Source organism: Chrysemys picta, chromosome 1 (assembly GCF_011386835.1).
Source record: "Chrysemys picta bellii isolate R12L10 chromosome 1, ASM1138683v2, whole genome shotgun sequence".
Lineage (NCBI taxonomy): Eukaryota > Metazoa > Chordata > Testudines > Emydidae > Chrysemys > Chrysemys picta.
Window position 1 is genome coordinate 316,455,153 of NC_088791.1, and position 19,834 is coordinate 316,474,986.

At 43.9% G+C, this 19,834-nt stretch overlaps 2 protein-coding genes across 5 annotated transcripts in view; one reads left to right on the plus strand and one right to left on the minus strand.

The window, feature by feature from the left end:
• FDX1 (ferredoxin 1) overlaps nucleotides 1-9,155 on the minus strand; it is a 39,000-nt gene extending 29,845 nt beyond the window's left edge. For both annotated transcript variants that reach the window (XR_002888903.3, XM_005308878.5), the window contains exon 1: nucleotides 8,989-9,155. Coding sequence is in view for 1 of the 2 variants with exons in the window: in XM_005308878.5 (XP_005308935.1) it covers nucleotides 8,989-9,155 (167 nt within the window). In the remaining variant the exon portion in view is untranslated. The remainder of the gene's footprint in view (nucleotides 1-8,988) is intronic.
• RDX (radixin) overlaps nucleotides 9,048-19,834 on the plus strand; it is a 123,304-nt gene continuing 112,517 nt past the window's right edge. For 2 of the 3 annotated variants that reach the window (XM_024105839.3, XM_065581451.1), the window contains exon 1: nucleotides 9,048-9,188. The gene's annotated coding sequence lies outside the window, so the exon portion shown is untranslated. Of the gene's footprint in view, nucleotides 9,189-13,788; nucleotides 13,924-19,834 lie in introns of all 3 variants that reach the window. The other variant, XM_065581452.1, reaches the window with a different exon arrangement.

Consider the following 19,834-nt stretch of genomic DNA (forward strand, 5'->3'; position numbering starts at 1 on the left):
AAAAGATGTATGTATATGCTTAACTTTGAAGTCTATGGGACTAGTCACATGTTCAAAGTGAAGCATGTGTGTAAATCGGCACAGGACTAGAGCCCATTTTAAAACACATCTTTATAAACAATTTCATATAGATTTGTTGAATTTAAAAGAATTTGAAAAATGTACGGGACCCTTTTGCGTGAAAAACCCTCATCCTGAATCAGTAGAGGAAAGGCCCTGGGACAAGTAAAGTACATGGCTCAGAAAAAGAATAAGGGGTATTAAATATATAAACAATTCCAGAATTCATAGAAGGATAAGTACCTGTGGGATTCATATCAGAAAGAAACGGTTTTGTACAGTTTGCAAAAAGCAGGAGAAGCTTTCTGATAAAGTGCAGTCCTCCTGTAAATAAGTGTTAGACTTCCTATTCCCCACACATACATAAGCAAGCTGGTCACGTGAAACACACAAATAGAAATGTGTCATTTTGCCTACAAGAAGTTATTCGATTGATCCATAAAATACAGTATAAGGAAAGAAATAAAATGCCATTTTGTTTAACAGCTTACACAGCTGCTAAACATTTGAATTTCAGAAATGTTGAACTATTCGGTAGCTTTCAAGCCAAAAGTGGTTTGAATCTTTGATCAATCTATATTAACACCGACAGAGTGAAAGACTGCAGAAAGGCAACTGCAAAACCAGCAAGGAAACACTCAAAATGGCTGATAGAAAGATAGATCTGTCACTGTGCTTGTTGATTGATCTACAACCGAGCGCATACATCAGATTTGGGCATGACAGTAATTTTAGATCCTCATGGATTGTATTTTCTAAAAAGGACAACCTACCCTAAATTCTCAATTACTGAGGGACAATCTTCCCTCATTGATATATGTGCTTTCCATAACCAACAATGTATAATTTTTCATTAGTGATGTGCCTGAATACTTGGATGCTAATATTGAAACTGCATTCTTAAATTTATTCACCTAAATTTGGGTTACATATAGTGCATAATGAGCAGTATCTTATCACTTTAAGAACAAACTTTGTATTTGTGGATAATTAAGCACTGCATCCAGATGTACAGACACTTTTCTCAGCCTGTATATTATGTAATTTTAAGATTAGCTTTAATAAAAATTTTAAATTTGTTTGACATTGTAGAGTTGGAAGCTGACGGTATTGCAAAGAAAATAAGAACAGTTTTAGGAACTTTAGTGATCATGGTAGAAAAGAAAAACTGGTTGGTTTGAATTTAGATGGCGTAACAGTGAATGCAGGCTGTGTAACAGGAGTGTTCTCTAATTGATCAGCAACGTAATAACATTAACCGGGACGACTTTAAGTGAGGAGTTACTGTTTATCTTGGATATTGCTTTAGAGCCAAACCCCGCACTCCTTTCCCAGACAAAACTCTCACTGAGCTCAGTACAACTTGTACCATGACAGAGGTCTGAGTAAAGACTAAATGGTAGATTTAAACAGACTTAGTGAAGATCTGTGTAATGGGAGCACCCAGTTTTGGGATGTGATGCATTTTCTTTAGGCTTTTTGATGAGCACCTTGTATGATAAATATAAAGTTAAAAAACTAAAGTTAGCTTAAATTTGGTTAAGGAGAAATTATATGTATGTATGTATGTAACAAAGTCACCAATCAGCAAGTAAAATAAGGCAGTGAGAATAATAAGTAGTATGGCTGTCAAGTGATTAAAAAAATTAATTGTGATTAATTGCGCTTTTAAATAATAAAATATTTATATAAATATTTCTGGATGTTTTCCACATTTTCAAATATATCTATTTCAATTACAAAACAGAATACAAAAAGTGTACAGTGCTCACTTTATTATAAATATTTGCACTGTAAAAATAAAAAATAGTATTTTTAATTCACTTAATACAAATACTGTAGTGAAATCTCTATCATGAAAGTTGAACTTACAAATGAAGAATTATGTAAACAAAAAAAACCACCTTCATTCAAAAACAAAAATGTAAATCTTTAGAGCCTACAAGTCCACCCAGTCCTACTTCTTGTTCAGCCAATCACTCAGACAAACAAGTTTGTTTACATTTGCAGGAGATAATGCTGTCCGCTTCTTGTTTAGGATGTCACCTGAAAGTGAAAACAGGCATTCGTATGGCACTGTTGTAGCCGGTGTTGCAAAGTGTGCTAAAGATTCATATGCCCCCCCTTCATGCTTCAATCACTATTCCAGAGGACATGCATCCATGCTGATGATGGGTTCTGCTTGATAACAATCCAAAGCAGTGCAGACCGACGCATATTCATTTTCATCATCTGAGTCAGATGCCACCAGCAGAAAGTTGATTTTCTATTTTGGTAGTTCAGGTTCTATAGTTTCCGCATTGGAGTGTTGCTCTTTTAAGACTTCTGAAAGCATGCTCCACACCCCAAACCGATCAAATTTTGAAAGGAACTTCAGATTCTTAAGTCTTGGCTTGAGTGCTGTAGTGATCTTTAGAAATCTCACATTGGTACCTTCTTTGCGTTTTGTCAAATTGGCAGTGAAAACGTGTTCTTAAGACGGACAACATGCTGGGTCGTCATCCAAGACTGCTATAACATGAAATATATGACAGAATGCAGGTAACACACAGCAGGAGACAGAGACAAAATTCTCCCCCAAGGAGTTCAGTCACAAATGTAATTAACGTTTGTTTGTTTGTTTTTTTAAACGAGCGTCATCAGCATGGAAGCATGTCCTCTGGAATGGTGGCCAAAGCATGAAGTGGCATACGAATGTTTAGCATACCTGGCACGTAAATACCTTGCAATGCCAGCCACAAAAGTGCCATGCAAACATCTGTTCTCACTTTCAGGTGACATTGTAAATAAGAAGCGGCAGCAGTATCTCCTGTAAATATAAACAAATTTGTTTCTTTTAGCAATTGGCTGCACAAAAAGTAGGACTGAGTAGATTTGTAGGCTCTAAAGTTTTACATTGTTTTGTTGTAGAGTCCAGTTATGTAACAAACAAACAAAAAAAAATATCTACATTTGTAAGTTGCACTTTCACGATAAAGAGATTGCACTACAGTACTTGTATGAGGTGAATTAAAAATACTATTTTTTATTTTTACAGTGCAAATATTTGTAATAAATATAAAGTGAGCACTGTACACTTTGTATTCTGTGTTGTAACTGAAATCAATATATTTGAAAATGTAGAACAACATCCAAAATAGTCAATAAATTTCAACTGGTATTCTATTAGTTAGTTAAAAAGTTAACTGCAATTAATCAAATAGCCCTAATAAGCAGTATTACTTGTAGTCTGGGAAGGATGTATGGATTCAAAAGTAACTAATAAAATAAAGAGCTGTGTGACGAAGCGGGAATTTGTTTACCTGATTCACACACCACCATTCATACAAAGACTGGGATGAAAAGTTGCCTTTCATTCTTATGGCTTTAAGAGGATCTAAAATAAAACAACTGGTGTCTCTCCTTTTACTGTCATCACAGGTAGAGAGATGAGACTCCCTGAACATTTGTTCATGGTCCCCATGCCAAACCTAATGACAGAACAATGGGTAAGACAGCTGGGGGGAAATGTATAAGACACGTATGTGTATCACAGAGGAGCAGGGGCAGAAACATGCCAAAAAGAGAGTATACTTTAACAAACAAGCCCAAAATATAGATTAGCAAGTAGGAGACAGAGTGATGGTGCAGTTAATCCCGGGGGGGGGGGGGGGGGAACTGTTTTCCAGCACCTAGGTGTGGAAGTCCATACTTTATAATACAAAATAGCCAGCCCTGCAATTTCTGGTACTAATAGAAGCAGGATCTAAAAGTGAGAAAAATGGAGAAACAACAATCCAAGTTCGGGACTATGAGGAAGCCTCTCTCATTGAAGTGATAGCAAGAAGCCCAAGTCAGTTGTGGTGTGAAATAAATAATGCCACTGGGTATTGCATATAATTCTGCAAATGGGCTGAAGACAAGCAAAAGCACGGCGATTGTGTAAGGATTGACAATTTTAGTATCAATCCCTATTTAGGGAATGGTATCCTGAATTTTCCATACGTGTATGCAGGGCATAATTACATTTTGTGTTCCCTGTAAAATGTAATCAAACAAAGGCTTATTGATATGTACCCTTTTGGGAATCAGGAAGGTGTGACAAAGCTCTGTCCTTGTCTCCGTGGGTCCTGTGTTTCCTGGCAGATTTTGCTAGCCTCAGAGGTTTACTGTGACCCTCCACGTAGCCCTTCTAACTGTCTAGAGGCAAGGGTCACAGCTTACTGAGCCATTTTCATCATGAGCCAGAAAGGGAGGTGAGGAGAAGCAACCCTCCCTCACACAGTCTCTGTTGTCTCCCAGTCTCTGTGATTAATCGGGGAGGAAAGTGGGGAGCCCGGGACTGCCCTCCACTCCGGGCTCCAGCCCAGGGACCCTAATAGTGTCAGCTATGGTAGCTGACTTTTTGGAAACAGGATGTGTACAATTCCCTGGGCCACTTCCCCACAGTAGCCCCCACTCAATATCTCCTTCACCGTTACCTCAGGGCCTCCTTCCTTGCGCCTGATATGGCTTTGTACTGCTTCGTTCCTCTAACAGCACGGCTTCCTCCTACAGCTCCTGACACGCGCACCTCACTGACTAACTGGGAGGCTTTTAACTTGTTCCAGCCAGCCCTTGATTGGCTTCATGTGTCCCAATCAACCTAGCTATCTTAATTGGCCCCAGGTGTCTTGATTAACCTGGAGCAACTGCCATATGGTTACCATGGTACCAGGGATTTGTTTAGCCTGGGGCTAACATACCTGTTCCTCACTACTTTACTATAGCCATCTGGCCTCGCCCCATCACAAAGGGTAGAAATAATCGTGACACAAATATTGTATATTGAAAAGGAAAATTCAGAATACCGCAAGGTGGAGGCAGGAGTCAGTAATGGATTGGTTAAAGCCCCCTTAAAGAAGTGCTGTATAATGATGTATACAGATACTTGTGTTATTTAACTTGACTTCATTGCATTTGCCAAAAGGATTGCGTCCACCATAGCTTGGCCAATTGTATGGCAAAATGATAAAGGACCATTAGAAAGACATTGTGATAGAAATGCAGAAGTAAAAGCACTCAAATCAATTCAAAGGCAAAGCTGACGGAGCCTATCCACCAGTGATATAACAGGGTGGTTTGTAGAGAGAGCATCAATCTGGAACCAGGTGGACATTGAGACCATGTGGGAACACGATCGATCATTCCAACACAAGCTGGCTGCAGACATACAAAGCCCAATGAATGAGCAAAGCAAAGAACTTATTAATCAAGAACTTTTGAATGTATATGTGACACTCTGTACCTCAAAGCAGCATCCTGGCACTCCATATTCACCATGGTGATATGATTAAGGATGTTTTGTTTTGGACCTTGACTTTGAAGGACAAGAAGTGTGGGCAGTGAGGAAGCAAGATTCTTTGCTTTAGGCTGCAATAAAATTGATGCCTTGACAATCCCTCCCTGACTGTCTTTCGAGACCCACCCTCACCACGACCCTCCTGGCCAGTGGTGGATTAGCCACTGGGTCCAGGGGCCCTGTACCAGCCGCCAAGACCAGAGAAGCTCCCACCCCCATAGCAGCAGTGCCCTGACCCAGTCAGCAGCCGGAGGACAGGAGAGGCTCCTCCCACTAGCAGCCACTGACCCCATCAGAAGTCGTGGGGCAGCAGGACAAGCCTCCACTCCTAACCCACTCTCCAGCAGAAGCGCCAGGCCAGGAGAAGCCCCAGGGGCCCTGACCCTGGTCCCCCGCAGAAGTGCAGGGCGGAGGGGGTGGCAGGGGAAGCCCCAGTACCCAGACCCCCGCTGCAGCCCTGGGACTAGAGGAGCTCTCACTCCTCACTGCGGCCCCAGGGCCGTGGGGACAGAGCTTCTCTGGGCTTGGGGCTGCAGTTGGGGGGTGGGGAGGTGCAGAAAGGAGGAAAAGGGGTTGACGTGCTGCAGTGGGGGGGCGGAATGGAGGGGAAGGGCAGAAAGGGGTGGGGCTGTTGGCAGGGCCGCAGGCAGAAGGGGTGGGGAAGGGCCCCCCCAGGAAACCTTAATCCGCCTCTGCTCCTGGTTGAGAAACACTGAACTAAACAATCTTGTTCTTGAATGCAGCAGAAGTGATTGCTGTCCAACTCTAAAGCTGGACAAATCTAGGTGAGGTGACCACATACTCTCTTAGTGGGCACAAGTTTATTTTAGGCTCCAATCTTGCAAAACTTTAACTATGCATGTTGTCCCATCAGCAACAAAAATATTTGTGCACTTAAAGAACCTGCATGGATTTGCAGGATTAAGGCTAAATTTGAACTATGCATTACAAAAGTCATGAAGTGCTTTGAAATCTACTGATGTCAAGTACTACGTAAGAGGTAGGTATTGTGTGATTCTACCTAAATTTTACTAGATGACAAGCTTTCTAAAGTTTTATTAAAACTTTCCAGAAGAAAACAAAATGCTGGACTTCCCCCAATGAGGAAAAGGAAGCCTGGAATACTAAGGCAAAAGCTCTGATAGTAAAAGGAAGCTCTCTAATCAGAATGTCAAGAATTCCCCAACATACATCAGTTAAGTAAGGCCAAAACTGAATTTCAAATACTTTAAAATGTAAACATGTATTTGTAATGTAAATGGGCATGTCAGTGACTAGGAAAAAAAATCTGCTTTAATTGTCAAAGTCTGATCCTGCAGACACTTACATACACAAACTTTCCACATGTTGAAGTTCAATGGCACTATTTATATGCGTAAAATAAATTAAGTGCATATGTGTCTTCGGGATCATATCATAACTTAACTTTTAAACTTGAGCACAGATCTAATTAAAGGAAGGGAAGCAACCTGAAGTTAGGAATTAATAATATTTAGTAACAAAGCAGACCAAACAGTAGATGGTGCTATAGTTGCATGTCTTGTGAAATCAAGTGTTCAAAATGCTCTTCTACTTAAGTCTTTTTTCTGATTTAAAAAAAAACTCTGTATAATAGTAGTGCCAGGAAAGTCTAATCAGCCTATAATCTCCGGCGCCAATCCTTCAAATATTTACACATGCCTTTAAATCAAAGGGACTATTGCTTGGCATTAAGTACATGCAGAAGTGTCTGCAGAACCCTGCCTAAACAGACAATAAGTTGAGAAAGCCAATTTCTCCCATTCATCAGGAGGCTTCAAAAGAGTGTTTCTTTGGACAATGAGGCTGTATTATGTTGAGGCCTCTGGTTAATTAGAGTAAGATTCCAAAATCTACTGCCAATGAAAGTTGTGGATTTAATGTACTACTTTAAAAAGCAAAGCAATTATGCATATTTGTCCTGTCAATACAGGATTTTTTAATCTAAACAGTGGTAACACAATTTCTTGTCATTTGGTAAATTGCAACAAATACTGTATTTATTTCAGTGCCATTGTTTGTACTTCTAGATGAAAAACCTCAAGATCACCAACCCATGGTACAAGTATTTTATTTCTAGACTTGGCAAGAACTAGAGCTTTCCTTGGCTGGCTAGATATCAAGCCTGCCTTGTTCAGGACAAATCTCCAGCATGTTTGCATAAAATTTTAACTAGAAAGTGGAGTACAAAGAACAGATTTTGCCTGACCTGCTCGTACAGGTTGAGATACTGACTGTGTGAACAATATATAATCACATTTTCACCGTGGCAAGATTTAACATTTCAGTGATATCATTGTGGAATGCACTGGAATAAAGCTGAAGCCAGTTTAAAACAGCCTATGTAGTTTGTAAGTAAAGAGGAAAGACTTGGTAACTCCAATGGTTTTTGTGGAAGTTACTGTATAAATAAGGGAATTCTTGTACAATTCTAAGAAAGGCCATGTGCACAATGGAAGGAATTGTTAGCTCTGAAATTAATTTGCAGTTAACATTTCAGTATTTAATACAATTAGTTGGAAGCTTCCACCACCTCTCTTTTAAAGCAGAAGTTCTTGGAAAACTCAATTTTGTTGTTGTAATTTGGTTTAGCTCTGCTAGCATTTCAAGTTCTGTCCGCAGAAAGCGAGTAACTTTTGTTTTTGGGTGATATTTGAATAGCTGTACAAGAGTTCATGACCCCTGGAGTGACTGCCCAATTCTGTTCCCTATGGTGGTTGTCGCACCAAACATTTACAATTCCCTACACCTCTTCTAAAGGAAGAAGTCATTTATCCCACCAGTGTACATACAGGGGACAATTCCAACCGTAAGGTCCCAATCCTGCAAACCCTTGTACTTATGAAGTACATCTATCTTTACCTCCGGGTTCAGCGGTAAGCAATCGATCTTCTGGGATCGATTTATCACATCTTGTCTAGATGCGATAAATCAATCCCGGAAGTGCTCGCCGTCGACGCCGGTACTCCTGCTCTGCGAGAGGAGTACACAGAGTCGACGGGGTAGCCTGCCTGCCACGTGTGGACCTTTGGTAAATTCAAACTAAGGTACTTCGACTTCAGCTACCTTATTCACGTAGCTGAAGTTGCGTATCTTAGTTCAAATTAGGGGGTTAGGGTAGACCTGGCCTAGACCAGGCCTTAGTTCGAACTGGGGGGTTAGTGTGGACACCGACGCTTTCCGGCCTGGGGTGTAAATGAGAAGGTGGATCTGACAAGCGAGGACCAGAAGAGGGAAGCACATGGTCATGGCAGAGGGATTACACTGACACATCCCCGCCCCCAGGCTGACTCGCTTCACGCCCACCCCCGTCCCTGCACTAGCTCACACACCAGGCTCGGCCACCGCTTCCCCCCCTCCCCCATCAGCTACTGACCTTCCAGGCGGCTCCCGCGGGCGCCCGTGCAGCGCCGAGCCCGGGGTGCCAGGCCGGGCGCGCGCAGGGGCTGACAGGGCGCTACCCGCGGGCAGGGGCAGAGGCGCCGGGCGGGGCACCAAGGGAACAAGCGGGGCGTGGGGGAGCCCATCAGTGAGGGCAGGAAGTGGGGGGGGGCGGGGTTGGGATCCACCGGGTCTCCCGCCCCCCTTACCTGAGCCGCGCCCGGGCGGAGACGCCGAAGAACCGGCCCGGAGTCCGGGCAGCAACGCTCTCCCCGTCCGGCCTCCCCGCGGCTCCCCGGGACGCGGCCAGGAGCCAGCGGCAGCGAGAGGAGGCCGCGGCGGCCCGCAGGAGACTGGCGGTGCCCGGAGCAGCCATGACAGGAACGGAGCACAGCCAACCCCGCTCACTGTGAGTAAAGTCCACCCGCTTATACAACCGGCACAAGCTACGGCTATTCCCCAAGGTACTTACGTCTTCTACGGGGCGTAACCTTCGCTCCACTTGCAAGTATCTGTTGATGGTTGGTAAGCAAAATGCGCAGAGCAATCTCCTCCTTCTGTGCGGGAGGTACGCAACGCACGTAGAGCCGTCCTCTAGTCTACAGCTGCGGGTAAGTAAATTACGTAGTGTGTTCCTTGTTTGAAGCTGTGGAGGGGGTTACGCCGTATCCCAGGCGCCCTCCCTGCTGCTGCCGCCCCCTCTGCAACCTACTGCCCTAACTCCCTTGCCCGCTGCTCCAGCCTCCTGTCCTCCAGTCACTTCTCTGGCTGCCCCCACATGCAGACTCTCCAATGCCCCTACCTGCTGTTGCAGCCCCACTGCTTCTCTCTGGCCACTGCACTGTACCTCTATGAGCCCCAGCTCTCAGGAGCTGGCTTCTCAGACCCTTGGCCCAAGCTCCCCTGTCACTGGGTTTGCGGAGGCTGACAGTTCTCTTTACCATTCTTCCAGGGGTGACCAGTTCACCCATCATCCCATTTCCAGTATGCAGCAGGGCCCTAACCTCCCCCTGGATCTAACAGGTCAGAAGGATCATCACTGCCCTTTCCCTTGTGGGGCTGGATCCTAGCAAACTGACCTCAGCTCTGTTCCTGTCTTTTACAGGAAGGGCACCAGGCAAGCCCCAGTCTCCTGTCTGTACCCAGTCTGAAAAAACTTTTCACACCATCATGTAATCTTCTTATGGCAAGGGTCAGCAGATGACATAGTTAAACATAGTTCTTTATATTTGCTTGTGAGGAAACTTTTAGTCTTGGAAGAAAATGCTGTGGTGTTGTTTATCTCTTGCAGTTTCTATAGGAGATCGGTGGCAAGCATCAAGGGAACTTTCTGTCTGCCTTAATATCTCCAGCTAGAGTCAATTATTGAGGCAGAGTTGTTCAATGGACTTTGTTGTTGGAACTGAAATACCTGGAAGAGGGGATTGCCTGTATGCCATTTGTGACCACTTCTATTCCAGGATTGGCGTCTATTTGTGAATAAAACAAGTTACACTAAGAATATTCTCAGAGTAGCAGCCGTGTTCTTCTTTTTAAGAATATTCTCAGACTCTTTCTCCTCCTGGGTGGAAGTCAGCCAGCAAAACCCCCGAGATCTGGTTCCACTCAGTAAAGGAATGACAATACATGCCATATGAGCAATGATAATAACTGAATGTTAAGAGTGCAAAACGAAGCACTCAAAAGTCAGAAAAAGTCAAAGCTAAAGTTGCCTGTGCAATCTTAGCTCTGACCCCTTGTGCATATGCATTAGTACACGCATTTAGTTACATGATCACACACTACAATACTGTATCTGCAGATTCCCTACATCCTTCAGCATGCAGGTTGGACAGTGAATGAGGAAAGAGTGCAATATTTATTTCAAAGTAACTTATTTAAACAAAAGTGAAGAGGAATGGGTAACAGTCAGGAATCCCTGAATTTGGATTTTCCATAAGATTGATTTGGTGAGCGCTTGGCCCTGGCTGCCTTATGAATTCAGGTCTGTGCCTTTGCTGCTCTCAGATGTGGAGTTAGAGGGGACGGAGAGTGGGAGCACGCCTTGTTACATTTCTTTTGGGCAGAATTCTTTTATACAGTTCAAATAGGGACAATAACCTTAAATAGAGTCTGAATCTGGTGCTAAAGTTTCTCTTTCAAACTTCATTTGGACCTCTTCAGTCACTGTTTATGTCAACATAGCTTTCGCAGTGCCCATAATGGTTGGTACTCAGAAGAGTAAGAGAAGTGGTGGCTGTGTCCTATTATCCCTTCCAAAGCTGGTCTGCCTCATTTTCCTATCCTTCCAAAGATCTCCATGTTTTGTACAAATCAAGAGAATCAGTTTTGGCTTACCCTGAGTCTGTGATTTAAAAAAGTATTTGAATTACCTAAACATTAAGGAGAGCTCTAAATTTCAACTTGGATAAGTTTAAGTACTTTCCCCCCCCCCCCTCTAAAAGTCCATCTTATGTGTATTTTATTACTCTCACAACTTAATTGGTGGGTGTGGGGGGAGGAAGGGAGTGGACAACAGGAAGTCAGGAGTGGTCCTACCTCCACCACACCCTGTAAACTCTTGGGGGGGCTGGTATCATCCTTTTTTTGTTAGAAATGTATGTAATAATGGCACAATGTGGTCCGAACTCCTGATTATGGTAGTACCTAGAGGTCCCAGTGGAAATAACAATAAAGGCCTGTTTATGACTGCACAGGTGCAGGGCAGCCATGAACTACAAACCCATGACTTTTAGCCTAATGCTCACTCCTCTTGTCAATGCTTCCTCTGTTATTTCTCTCTTGCTGGTTAAACCTTATTATCTGTAATAGATATAGTTCATAGATTCCGAGGCCAGAAGGGACCATTGTGATGATGGTACTCGACAAAAATGAATCCTTACAACCCTTCCCTAAAACACACAAACAATACAAAAAGAATAAGTGAATGTCCTTTGATGTTGGTGACTGTAGTTACTGTGTACCTGGTTGTCTGTGCCATAACACCAGTTTTAATTCCATTCACTTAATATGAAAGTGAATAATCAGACTCCATCTGCCTGGCTGTACTGAACTCTGAAAAGTAGTTCCTTGTATGGTCCTCTAGGGCAGTGTTTCTCAAACTTTTTGATACCTGAGACCCGCTTGCTGCCTTCCTAAACTGTATCAGGGAGATCTCAGGGACTGGTGCTGGTCCACAGACTGGTCACTGAGAAATAGTGATCTGGGAAGCAGCAAGTCAGTATCAGTCTAACTGAGCTGTTGCTCATTAAATATGTGCAGAAGATGTTTAGAAAAAGTGCTGTGCATTAGTGACTTCCCCTATCATTACCATGCAAGAGGTTTGCATCTCTGCCAGGGGGCACAGCAGCCAAGAAAGGGATATGCCTTGCTCATAACACCCCTAAACAGTATTTTACATTTCAGAGGTAGTGTATGGAGTAAAAATTTTCAAGCAATAGAAAATGAAAGACTTAAAATGATTAAATAATATATTTTTTCATAAAAGAACTATGGATGGAGAGAACTGGCAAGAAAATCTCCTTCAAGGAATACAGCCTGCATCTAGTGGAAATGTCACTTTGGGATATTCCTGCACATTGCCATTAATATAGCTGTGCTCTGGTCAGAAGCTACTACTTGTGAATTAAAAAAACCCAGCACTTTTATGGTTATTTATTAGTGAATAAAGTCACAAATGCTATCATTACATAACCCAATATATGTATATTTTTAGAAATAGAACTCATTTATGAAGCACTCAAGTGTCTGAAGATCCATTCAAAACAATACACCCATAACTATCTAACTGGATACTCTAATAAAAACGTATAAAGCCAACTGTAGAGTCAGCAGTAAGTACACAGACACTTGGGACACTGTACAGACCTGCAGTTTACAGGTCAGCTAGGCTATCCCATCAGTGATGTAATCGGAACAGGAGGTAACTTGGGGTTGGCTCCTTCCCTCTGCCATCTTGCGATCATGCAAACTATATCAGCATATTAAATGGTGGTTCTTGCAGTGCTGCCAACTCTTGCAACATCTGGTGTGTGTTTTCTTAAAGCTCCAGCTCTTGGAGTCCGGGATCGTGTGAGAACTTTAACTGTTTAAAGAAAAGTAGCTTTCTAGGCCTAATGGCTGTGGTAAAGAAGCTTGAAAATGTGAACTATACAGGCTCAAACCAGAAGCCAAGTAAAGAGGACTCAAAGTCTGTTTTTAAAATGTAATGATTTTTTTAAGCCAGTCTCATGACTTTCTGGGGCCTGACTCATGATTTTTGAACGCTTGGGGTTGGCAATACTGTATTTGGCTCTTGACTTTACCCAAACCCCCTCCATTTAGGGCAGGATTAAGAACAGCTGAGGGGTATGCCCCTTGCAATACAAGCCGGGCTGTCTCATGCTTGTCTGAGCCCTCTACTGGAAACTCAGACTGAGAACTGCATCTTGGCATTTGAAGCAAATTTGTTCTTGTGGCACTGCACTTCCTTTACCTCACTGGGTCCAGCATTTCCTCCTCTAGCAATGGAAGGGCCTGGAGTCAATCAGTCCCACTCCAGAGATTTTTTTTCTATTTCTCACTTGTATTTATTTTTCAGTATTTACAAGGTGGGCCTCAGAGTAGGCTCAAGCAGTACTCTTCAGCCAAACGAAAGAAACAAATTCATAACACAAAAAGGGAATACTTCTCCCTGCCCCCTCTCAGCAGTGTTGCTTTGTTATGCTGGCTTCTGGATGCCAGTCCTTCCCCAGTCAGTGAGCTTAGTAGCTTCCCCTATATGGAGAAGAGAAGCCTTTTTTCTCTGCTGCTACTTGTCTTTCATCTCTCCTCCCTGTTGCCAGGTGGTGGGGGAGTTTAAAGGTCACAGGCAGCCCTTAATTGGACTCAGTTGCCCCTAGCTGACCTAAGGTAACCTCTTTTCAGTTAATAGGAAAAGGGCCTTCACCATTCTAGGGCTGATATACCTGACTTCCACAACTCTTATAGCTGTCTGGTCTGACTTTGTCACATTTTATATTTCTCTTTAGCATTTACGTGTGATGTTGATCTATGCCAAGCAGACACTGTGTGGGCCCAACCTCTGCAGCACGTCTCATCCTGCTGGAGTGTTTCAGCAGCTGCTACTAATATTTCTCAACTACTTGGAAATCCCCCAGAAAGTGGTAAAACAATGCTTGAAATTTATTGCATTTGCTTTGTCGCAGTTCTCATGTAGAGGTAGAGAAATGCATTTGTAAATATCTGTGACACCCTGGATATTCTTTGCACCATTTTAGGGCTCTCTGCCAATGTGTTGGCACCATTTTGAATTTAGAAAGCCACAGCAGTATTACTGCAATCCCAAGACTATTCTATTTCAAACTTGTATACCTCTATTGAAGTCAATGGAGCTCTGCCACATTAGTAACAGAAAACTTGGCCTAATACCTCTACACTCTGTACATACAAAAGAAACAACTGAACTTCTAGTACTTATGTCAAATTCCTATATATCTGAGTGTGGTATATACTGTTTAGTGGCTTGTGTAGTCAGAAAACTGTATTATAGGGACTTGCAGTGAAATCCTGGCCCCGTTGAAATCAATGGCAATACTCCCATTGACTTCCTGGGGCCAGGATTTCACATATGGTGTCTGTGAATGTAAGAACAGCCATACTGAGTCAGACCAAAGGTCCATCTAGCCCAGTATCCTGTCTTTGGACAGTGGCCAATGCCAGGTGCCCCAGAGGGAATGAACAGAACAGATAATCATCAAGTGATCCATTCTCTGGCAAACAGAAACTAGGGAAACCATCCCTGCCCATCCTGGCTCTTTTTTGAACCCTGTTATAGTCTTGGCCTTCACAACATCCTCTGGCAAGGAGTTCCACAGGTTGACTGTGCCTTGTGTGAAGAAATACTTCCTTTTGTTTTAAACATGCTGCCTATTAATTTCATTTGGTGACCCCCTAGTTCTTGTGTTATGAGAAGGAGTAAATAACACTTCCTTATTTACTTTCTCCACACCAGTCATGATTTTATAGACTTCTATCATAACCCCCCTTAGTCGTCTCTTTTCCAAGCTAAAAAGTCCCGGTCTTATTAACCTCTCCTCATACAGAAGCTGTTCCATACCCCAATCATTTTTGTTGCTCTTTTCTGAATATTTTTCAATTCCAATATATCTTTTTTGAGATGGGGCAATCACATCTGCACGCAATATTCAAGATGTGGGTGAATGATGGATTTATATAGAGACAATATGATATTTTCTGTCTTCTTATCTGTCCCTTTCTTAATGATCCCCAATATTCTGTTCGCTTTTTTGACTGCCGCTGCACATTGAGTGGATGTTTTCAGAGAACTGTCCACCATGACTCCAAGATCTCTTTCTTGAGTAACAGCTAATTTAGACCCCATCATTTTATATGTATACTTGGGATTATGTTTTCCAATGTGCATTACTTTGCATTTATCAACATTTAATTTCATCTGCCATTTTGTTGCCCAGTCACCCAGTTTTGTGGGAAACTGTGGTACTTAAGAGCTCTTATGAGTAGAGTGGTATCTTATTAGGGTGGAGAGAATCCTTAACTTTTCAGTTATGCAATGAAGAAGTTAAAGGTATTTCCAGAAATCAGATCACAGCGATTTTTGTTGTTGGACAGCATTTCTATACCTTTCTCATCCCATTTCACCTTGAGTACCTCTTTATGATCTGTTAGGGCGTAGACCAATAAACGTATCTGTTTGGCTGTGTGGATGTTGAATAGTGGATAAGGTCCTATATGAATTGCAGGATGATTATCAAAAAATTGCAGCTGAGTTGCAGACAAACCATGGAAAATTGCGGAAAAGTAATAATGAACCTTATTATAAGCAGTAATAAAGTCCATTATTACTTTTCTGCTGTTGGCTGCCCAGGGCTCAGAGCAGGGACGTGGGGTTGACAGTGGGAACACAGGGCTGAGACCAGGGTTCCCACTGTCGGCCGTCCGAGGCTGACACTGTCCACCTGAGGCTGAGAGTGGGAGCCCCTGCTGTCGGCCTCTCAGGACTGAGAGCAGGGGCCCAGGGCTGACAGCGCGAATGCAGCAGCTCCCGCTGTTGGCCAACTGGGCTGACAGTGGCTGCCGGGCTGACAGCAGGGTTTCCTGCTCTCAGCCCTGGGGCATCCGGGGCTCCCGCTGTCAGCCTTGTGCAGGGCGGGGCTCCCACTGTCAAAATTGCAGTGGAAACCTAATATTGCAAAAAGTTAAGTAAGGCATTAATAGTGGATTAGTTTTCTTCCATATCTTTTTGCTGGGTTACTGGGCTGGCAAAATCTTCATCTTCGTTTCTCCAGGACATTTGCAGCCTGTCTGTGAAGATCTTCCACAAATGTCTGTCCATCTGACTTATCTCTGTAGAAATCAATAGGAGTATTTGCACCAGGCCAAAGGCTGATCATAACTAGATTAAAGCAAAAACAATGAGGAGTCCTTGTGGCACCTTAGAGACTAACACATTTATTTGACCATAAGCTTTTGAGGGCTAGAAACCACTTCATCGGATGCATGAAGTGAAAAATACAGGAGCAGGTATAAATACATGAAAGGATGGGCAGTAAATTTTAAACAAAGGCGATGCGTAGGGGAGGGCATCAGGGCATCAAATGACCCCCCAGATTGGCCTGCTCGGGGTGGGGAGAGAGGGGGCCTCTGTCCTTCTCTCCCTGCACCTCTCCCCTGGCAGCGGGGAGGTGGGGGTGGGGAGGGAAAGTGGGACGGAGCCACTTCTGCCTGAGAGAGCTCTGCCTCCCAGCCAGGCTCTCTCAGGCAGAAGTGGCTCCATCCCGCTCCCCACCCGGCTGTCAGGGAGAGCAGCCAAACATGCTGGGGGGGAGGTGCAGGGAGAGAAGGACAGAGCCCTTCTCCCTCCCTGCAGGTAACGTGGGGTGGGGAGAGCGCTGCGGCCCTGGGCGCAGGGTGGGAGGGGTTGCTGGACAGGGGAGACGTGGGGTAGTCACATGTCCTCCTCTTTAGCTTGTGCCCTCCCTCCCTCCCCCAGTATGGGGAGGCACCAGCCGTCTTTGTGGCCTGTAGAGCACGGGTTCTCAACCTTTTTCTTGCTGAGGCCCTTCTCAACATGCTATAAAAACACCAGGGCACAGCAGGGGTGGGAAGGGAACTCGGGGATCCAGGCCGGGGTGGGCTTGGGCATAGGCATAGTTTTACTTATATTTGGGGGGCAAGGACTGGTGGGGCTCAAGTCCAGCAGGGTCCAGGGAGGCAGCGCCACCTCCACCGCGTCTCACTCAGGAGTCCACCCAGCCTGTCTGGGCGGGGGGAGGGGACGCAACCAAAAAATATAACCCTAAGGGGGGACTCAGTTCAAAAAGTTTGAAAACTGCTTAGGGTGCAGGGAGGGAGTAGCTAGGGGCTGTGTGAAGTGAGGGGAGTCGCTCAGGGTGCAGGGAAAGGGTAGCTAGGGGCTGTGTATGGGCGGGGCCAGCTCCAGCGGAGGGTGGGGGGGGAGACTGGGGTTCCCAGCTTCAGCCCTCCTGCTGCTCCTGGCTTGGTGGGGAGGTTTACTGGCTTCAGCCCTATGCTGCTTCTGGCTTTGGGGGGGCATCGATTTCAGCCCTGTGCCGCCCCCAGCTTGGGGAGGGGACACTGGCTTCAGCCCCACGTCGCTCCCGGCTTCGGGGGGGCGGGGTGTCGGCTTCAGCCCTGCACTACTCCTGGCTTTTGGGGTGGGAGGGGGCATGCTGGCTTCAGTCCTGCACCACTCCCGGCTTCGGGGTATGGGGGGGCCGCCTTCAGCCCCACACCAGTTTCGGCTTCAGCTCTGGGGTGTGGGGCACTGGGTTTCAGCCGTGGGGCTCCGTGGCCTCCCTGAAAGGGCTCGCAGAATCCCAGGGGGCTGCAGATCCCCAGCTGAGAACCGCTGCTGTAGAGCACTTGCTGGTGGTTTGTGGAGAGCGGGCTAGTTCACCTGCTGCTAGATCTCTTCCCTTGTCTTCAATTGCTAAATCATAAAGACAGAAGAAGAATGGAATGCTACGGGCAGTAAATGTGGACAGTGAATGCTACTTCAAACCAACATAAGATCATATTGTCAGTTTCTCTTCCCACATGTCTAAAGGCAACAGTAAAACTAACTTCAGGGTGTGATAGCAAGTGATGCATAGTTAGAGTCTGCACGCTGGATTATCTTGCTGTGTGTTGTTTACAAGTATCCTAGCCATTGCTTGTCCCCCCAAATGTTTGCTTACTATAAGTTACCCTCAGATCCTTAGTACATAATACTTCAGTGTGTGTTAGTTCTTGAGTGGGCATAAGTCAGCCCAACCCTAATGAAATCAATGGAGCTGTGCTGACTTACATCAGCTGAGGATCAAGCATTAAGAACTCCTCTTCTTGTGAACTAAAGTAGAGGTTTATCTTCTGCCCTTTATCATAAAGGACAGATATTGGTGAGGCATGTCACTACCCAGATTATCTTCTCTTTCTTCTGAAGCCAATAAAACTATGCTTGTGACAAGGTCAACATCATCCTTTCATCACATCCTTTCATAAATTGGTCCCATTTAGTTAAATTGGTACAAACCCTTGTGTGTAGAAAAGGCCAAAGTCTTTGATGCTGCAAACATTTAAGCATGTGAACAACTTTACTCACATGACCGGTTCCATTGTGTGAAAAAACAGATGACCTGGACAATCACTTTGATTGTGAGATATTATCATACAGTGGTTGATGCAAATATTAAAACAATGCTTGCTTTAATTTTCAGGATTTTATGTTTTAATTAGATTGTACAACAGAAGATGGGACTATGCATGAGTAAAGTTACTCACATGCATCATTGTTTGTGGGATCAGGGCCTAAAGTCAGCCTTTCTGCTTTGTAGGAAGCAGGGCTTTGTAGGGCTAATGGTTGGGAATCCTGGGTTCTGTTCCCAGATCTTCCATTGGCTCAGTGGAACTCTGAGTGCTTGAATTTTATCAGAGATGTTATTTTAATGACATATTGTTTACCATAGATTAAGTATACTCTTAATATTGTAGTACGTTAATCTTATTTGCACAAAGAGAACCTTTTCTTTAGATAGGGATAAGAAAAATAAACTAAGATTTGTTATAATTGCACTGCCCAGCAGGTTCTCTGAGTCCTCTATTCAATATACAAAGTTTCAGTGTGTAACTACATACAGGAATTTAAAAATAGCTTGAATACCGGTTAAATAGCTTGAATTCAAACTAAACCTGTAAGAACTAGGCTGCCAGTCCTACAACCATAATTCACTTCAGCAATATTTAGTTATTGAGTAAATCTGATTGAAACTAATGGGACTACTTGTGTGATTTAAGGATATGCAGGATTGGACTCTCAGAGTATTGTATTTGTATTGCATTAGTGCCTAGTGGCCCATCAAGATTAGCTTGTGCTAGGTGCTGTACAAATGGCTTCTGGCTAGCTACTAGTTTTGTGACTGTGCGGGATAAGTTTAGATTCAAGTTTGCAGGTCCCGGATGATCTTGTTAACCGGAAAATGGAGTAAAATGTTATCAAAATTAAAGTCTTATTTAGGGGTTCTGACAAATTACCTGGGACATCATAACACCTGGAACAGAGGCTGGTCCTCTTTGCTCAGGGTCACTCCCTGGGGTCTTGTCTAGATGAGGAATTTTCTTACTGGTAGTTCTTCTCTGCAGTACAGCTGCATCACACAATCAGTGATGTGAGCTCTAACCCAGACTTGAAAATGAGGATTTTTACTACGTACTTTTAAATTTGCTCTGAATAGAGCACGTGAAATGACTTGGATTATAGCCTCTTTAGAAAGAGGCTACAATCCAAGTTTGGGACAGCCTCTCTTTTTTGTTTTGTTTTGTTTTGTTTTGTTATGTGTTTGTATCATGTCTAGCACAGTATGGCCCTGATCCATAACTGGAGTTACCACAATACTAATAAGATATTGTGGAAAAATGCCAGTGTCTAGTTTTGCACCATTAATAGCACTAGTGTAACTACATGACTGCTGAAAAAACAACCTACTACCTTAAAATGCTTTATTCTCCTATTATTTGCACAGATGTACATCCTGAATA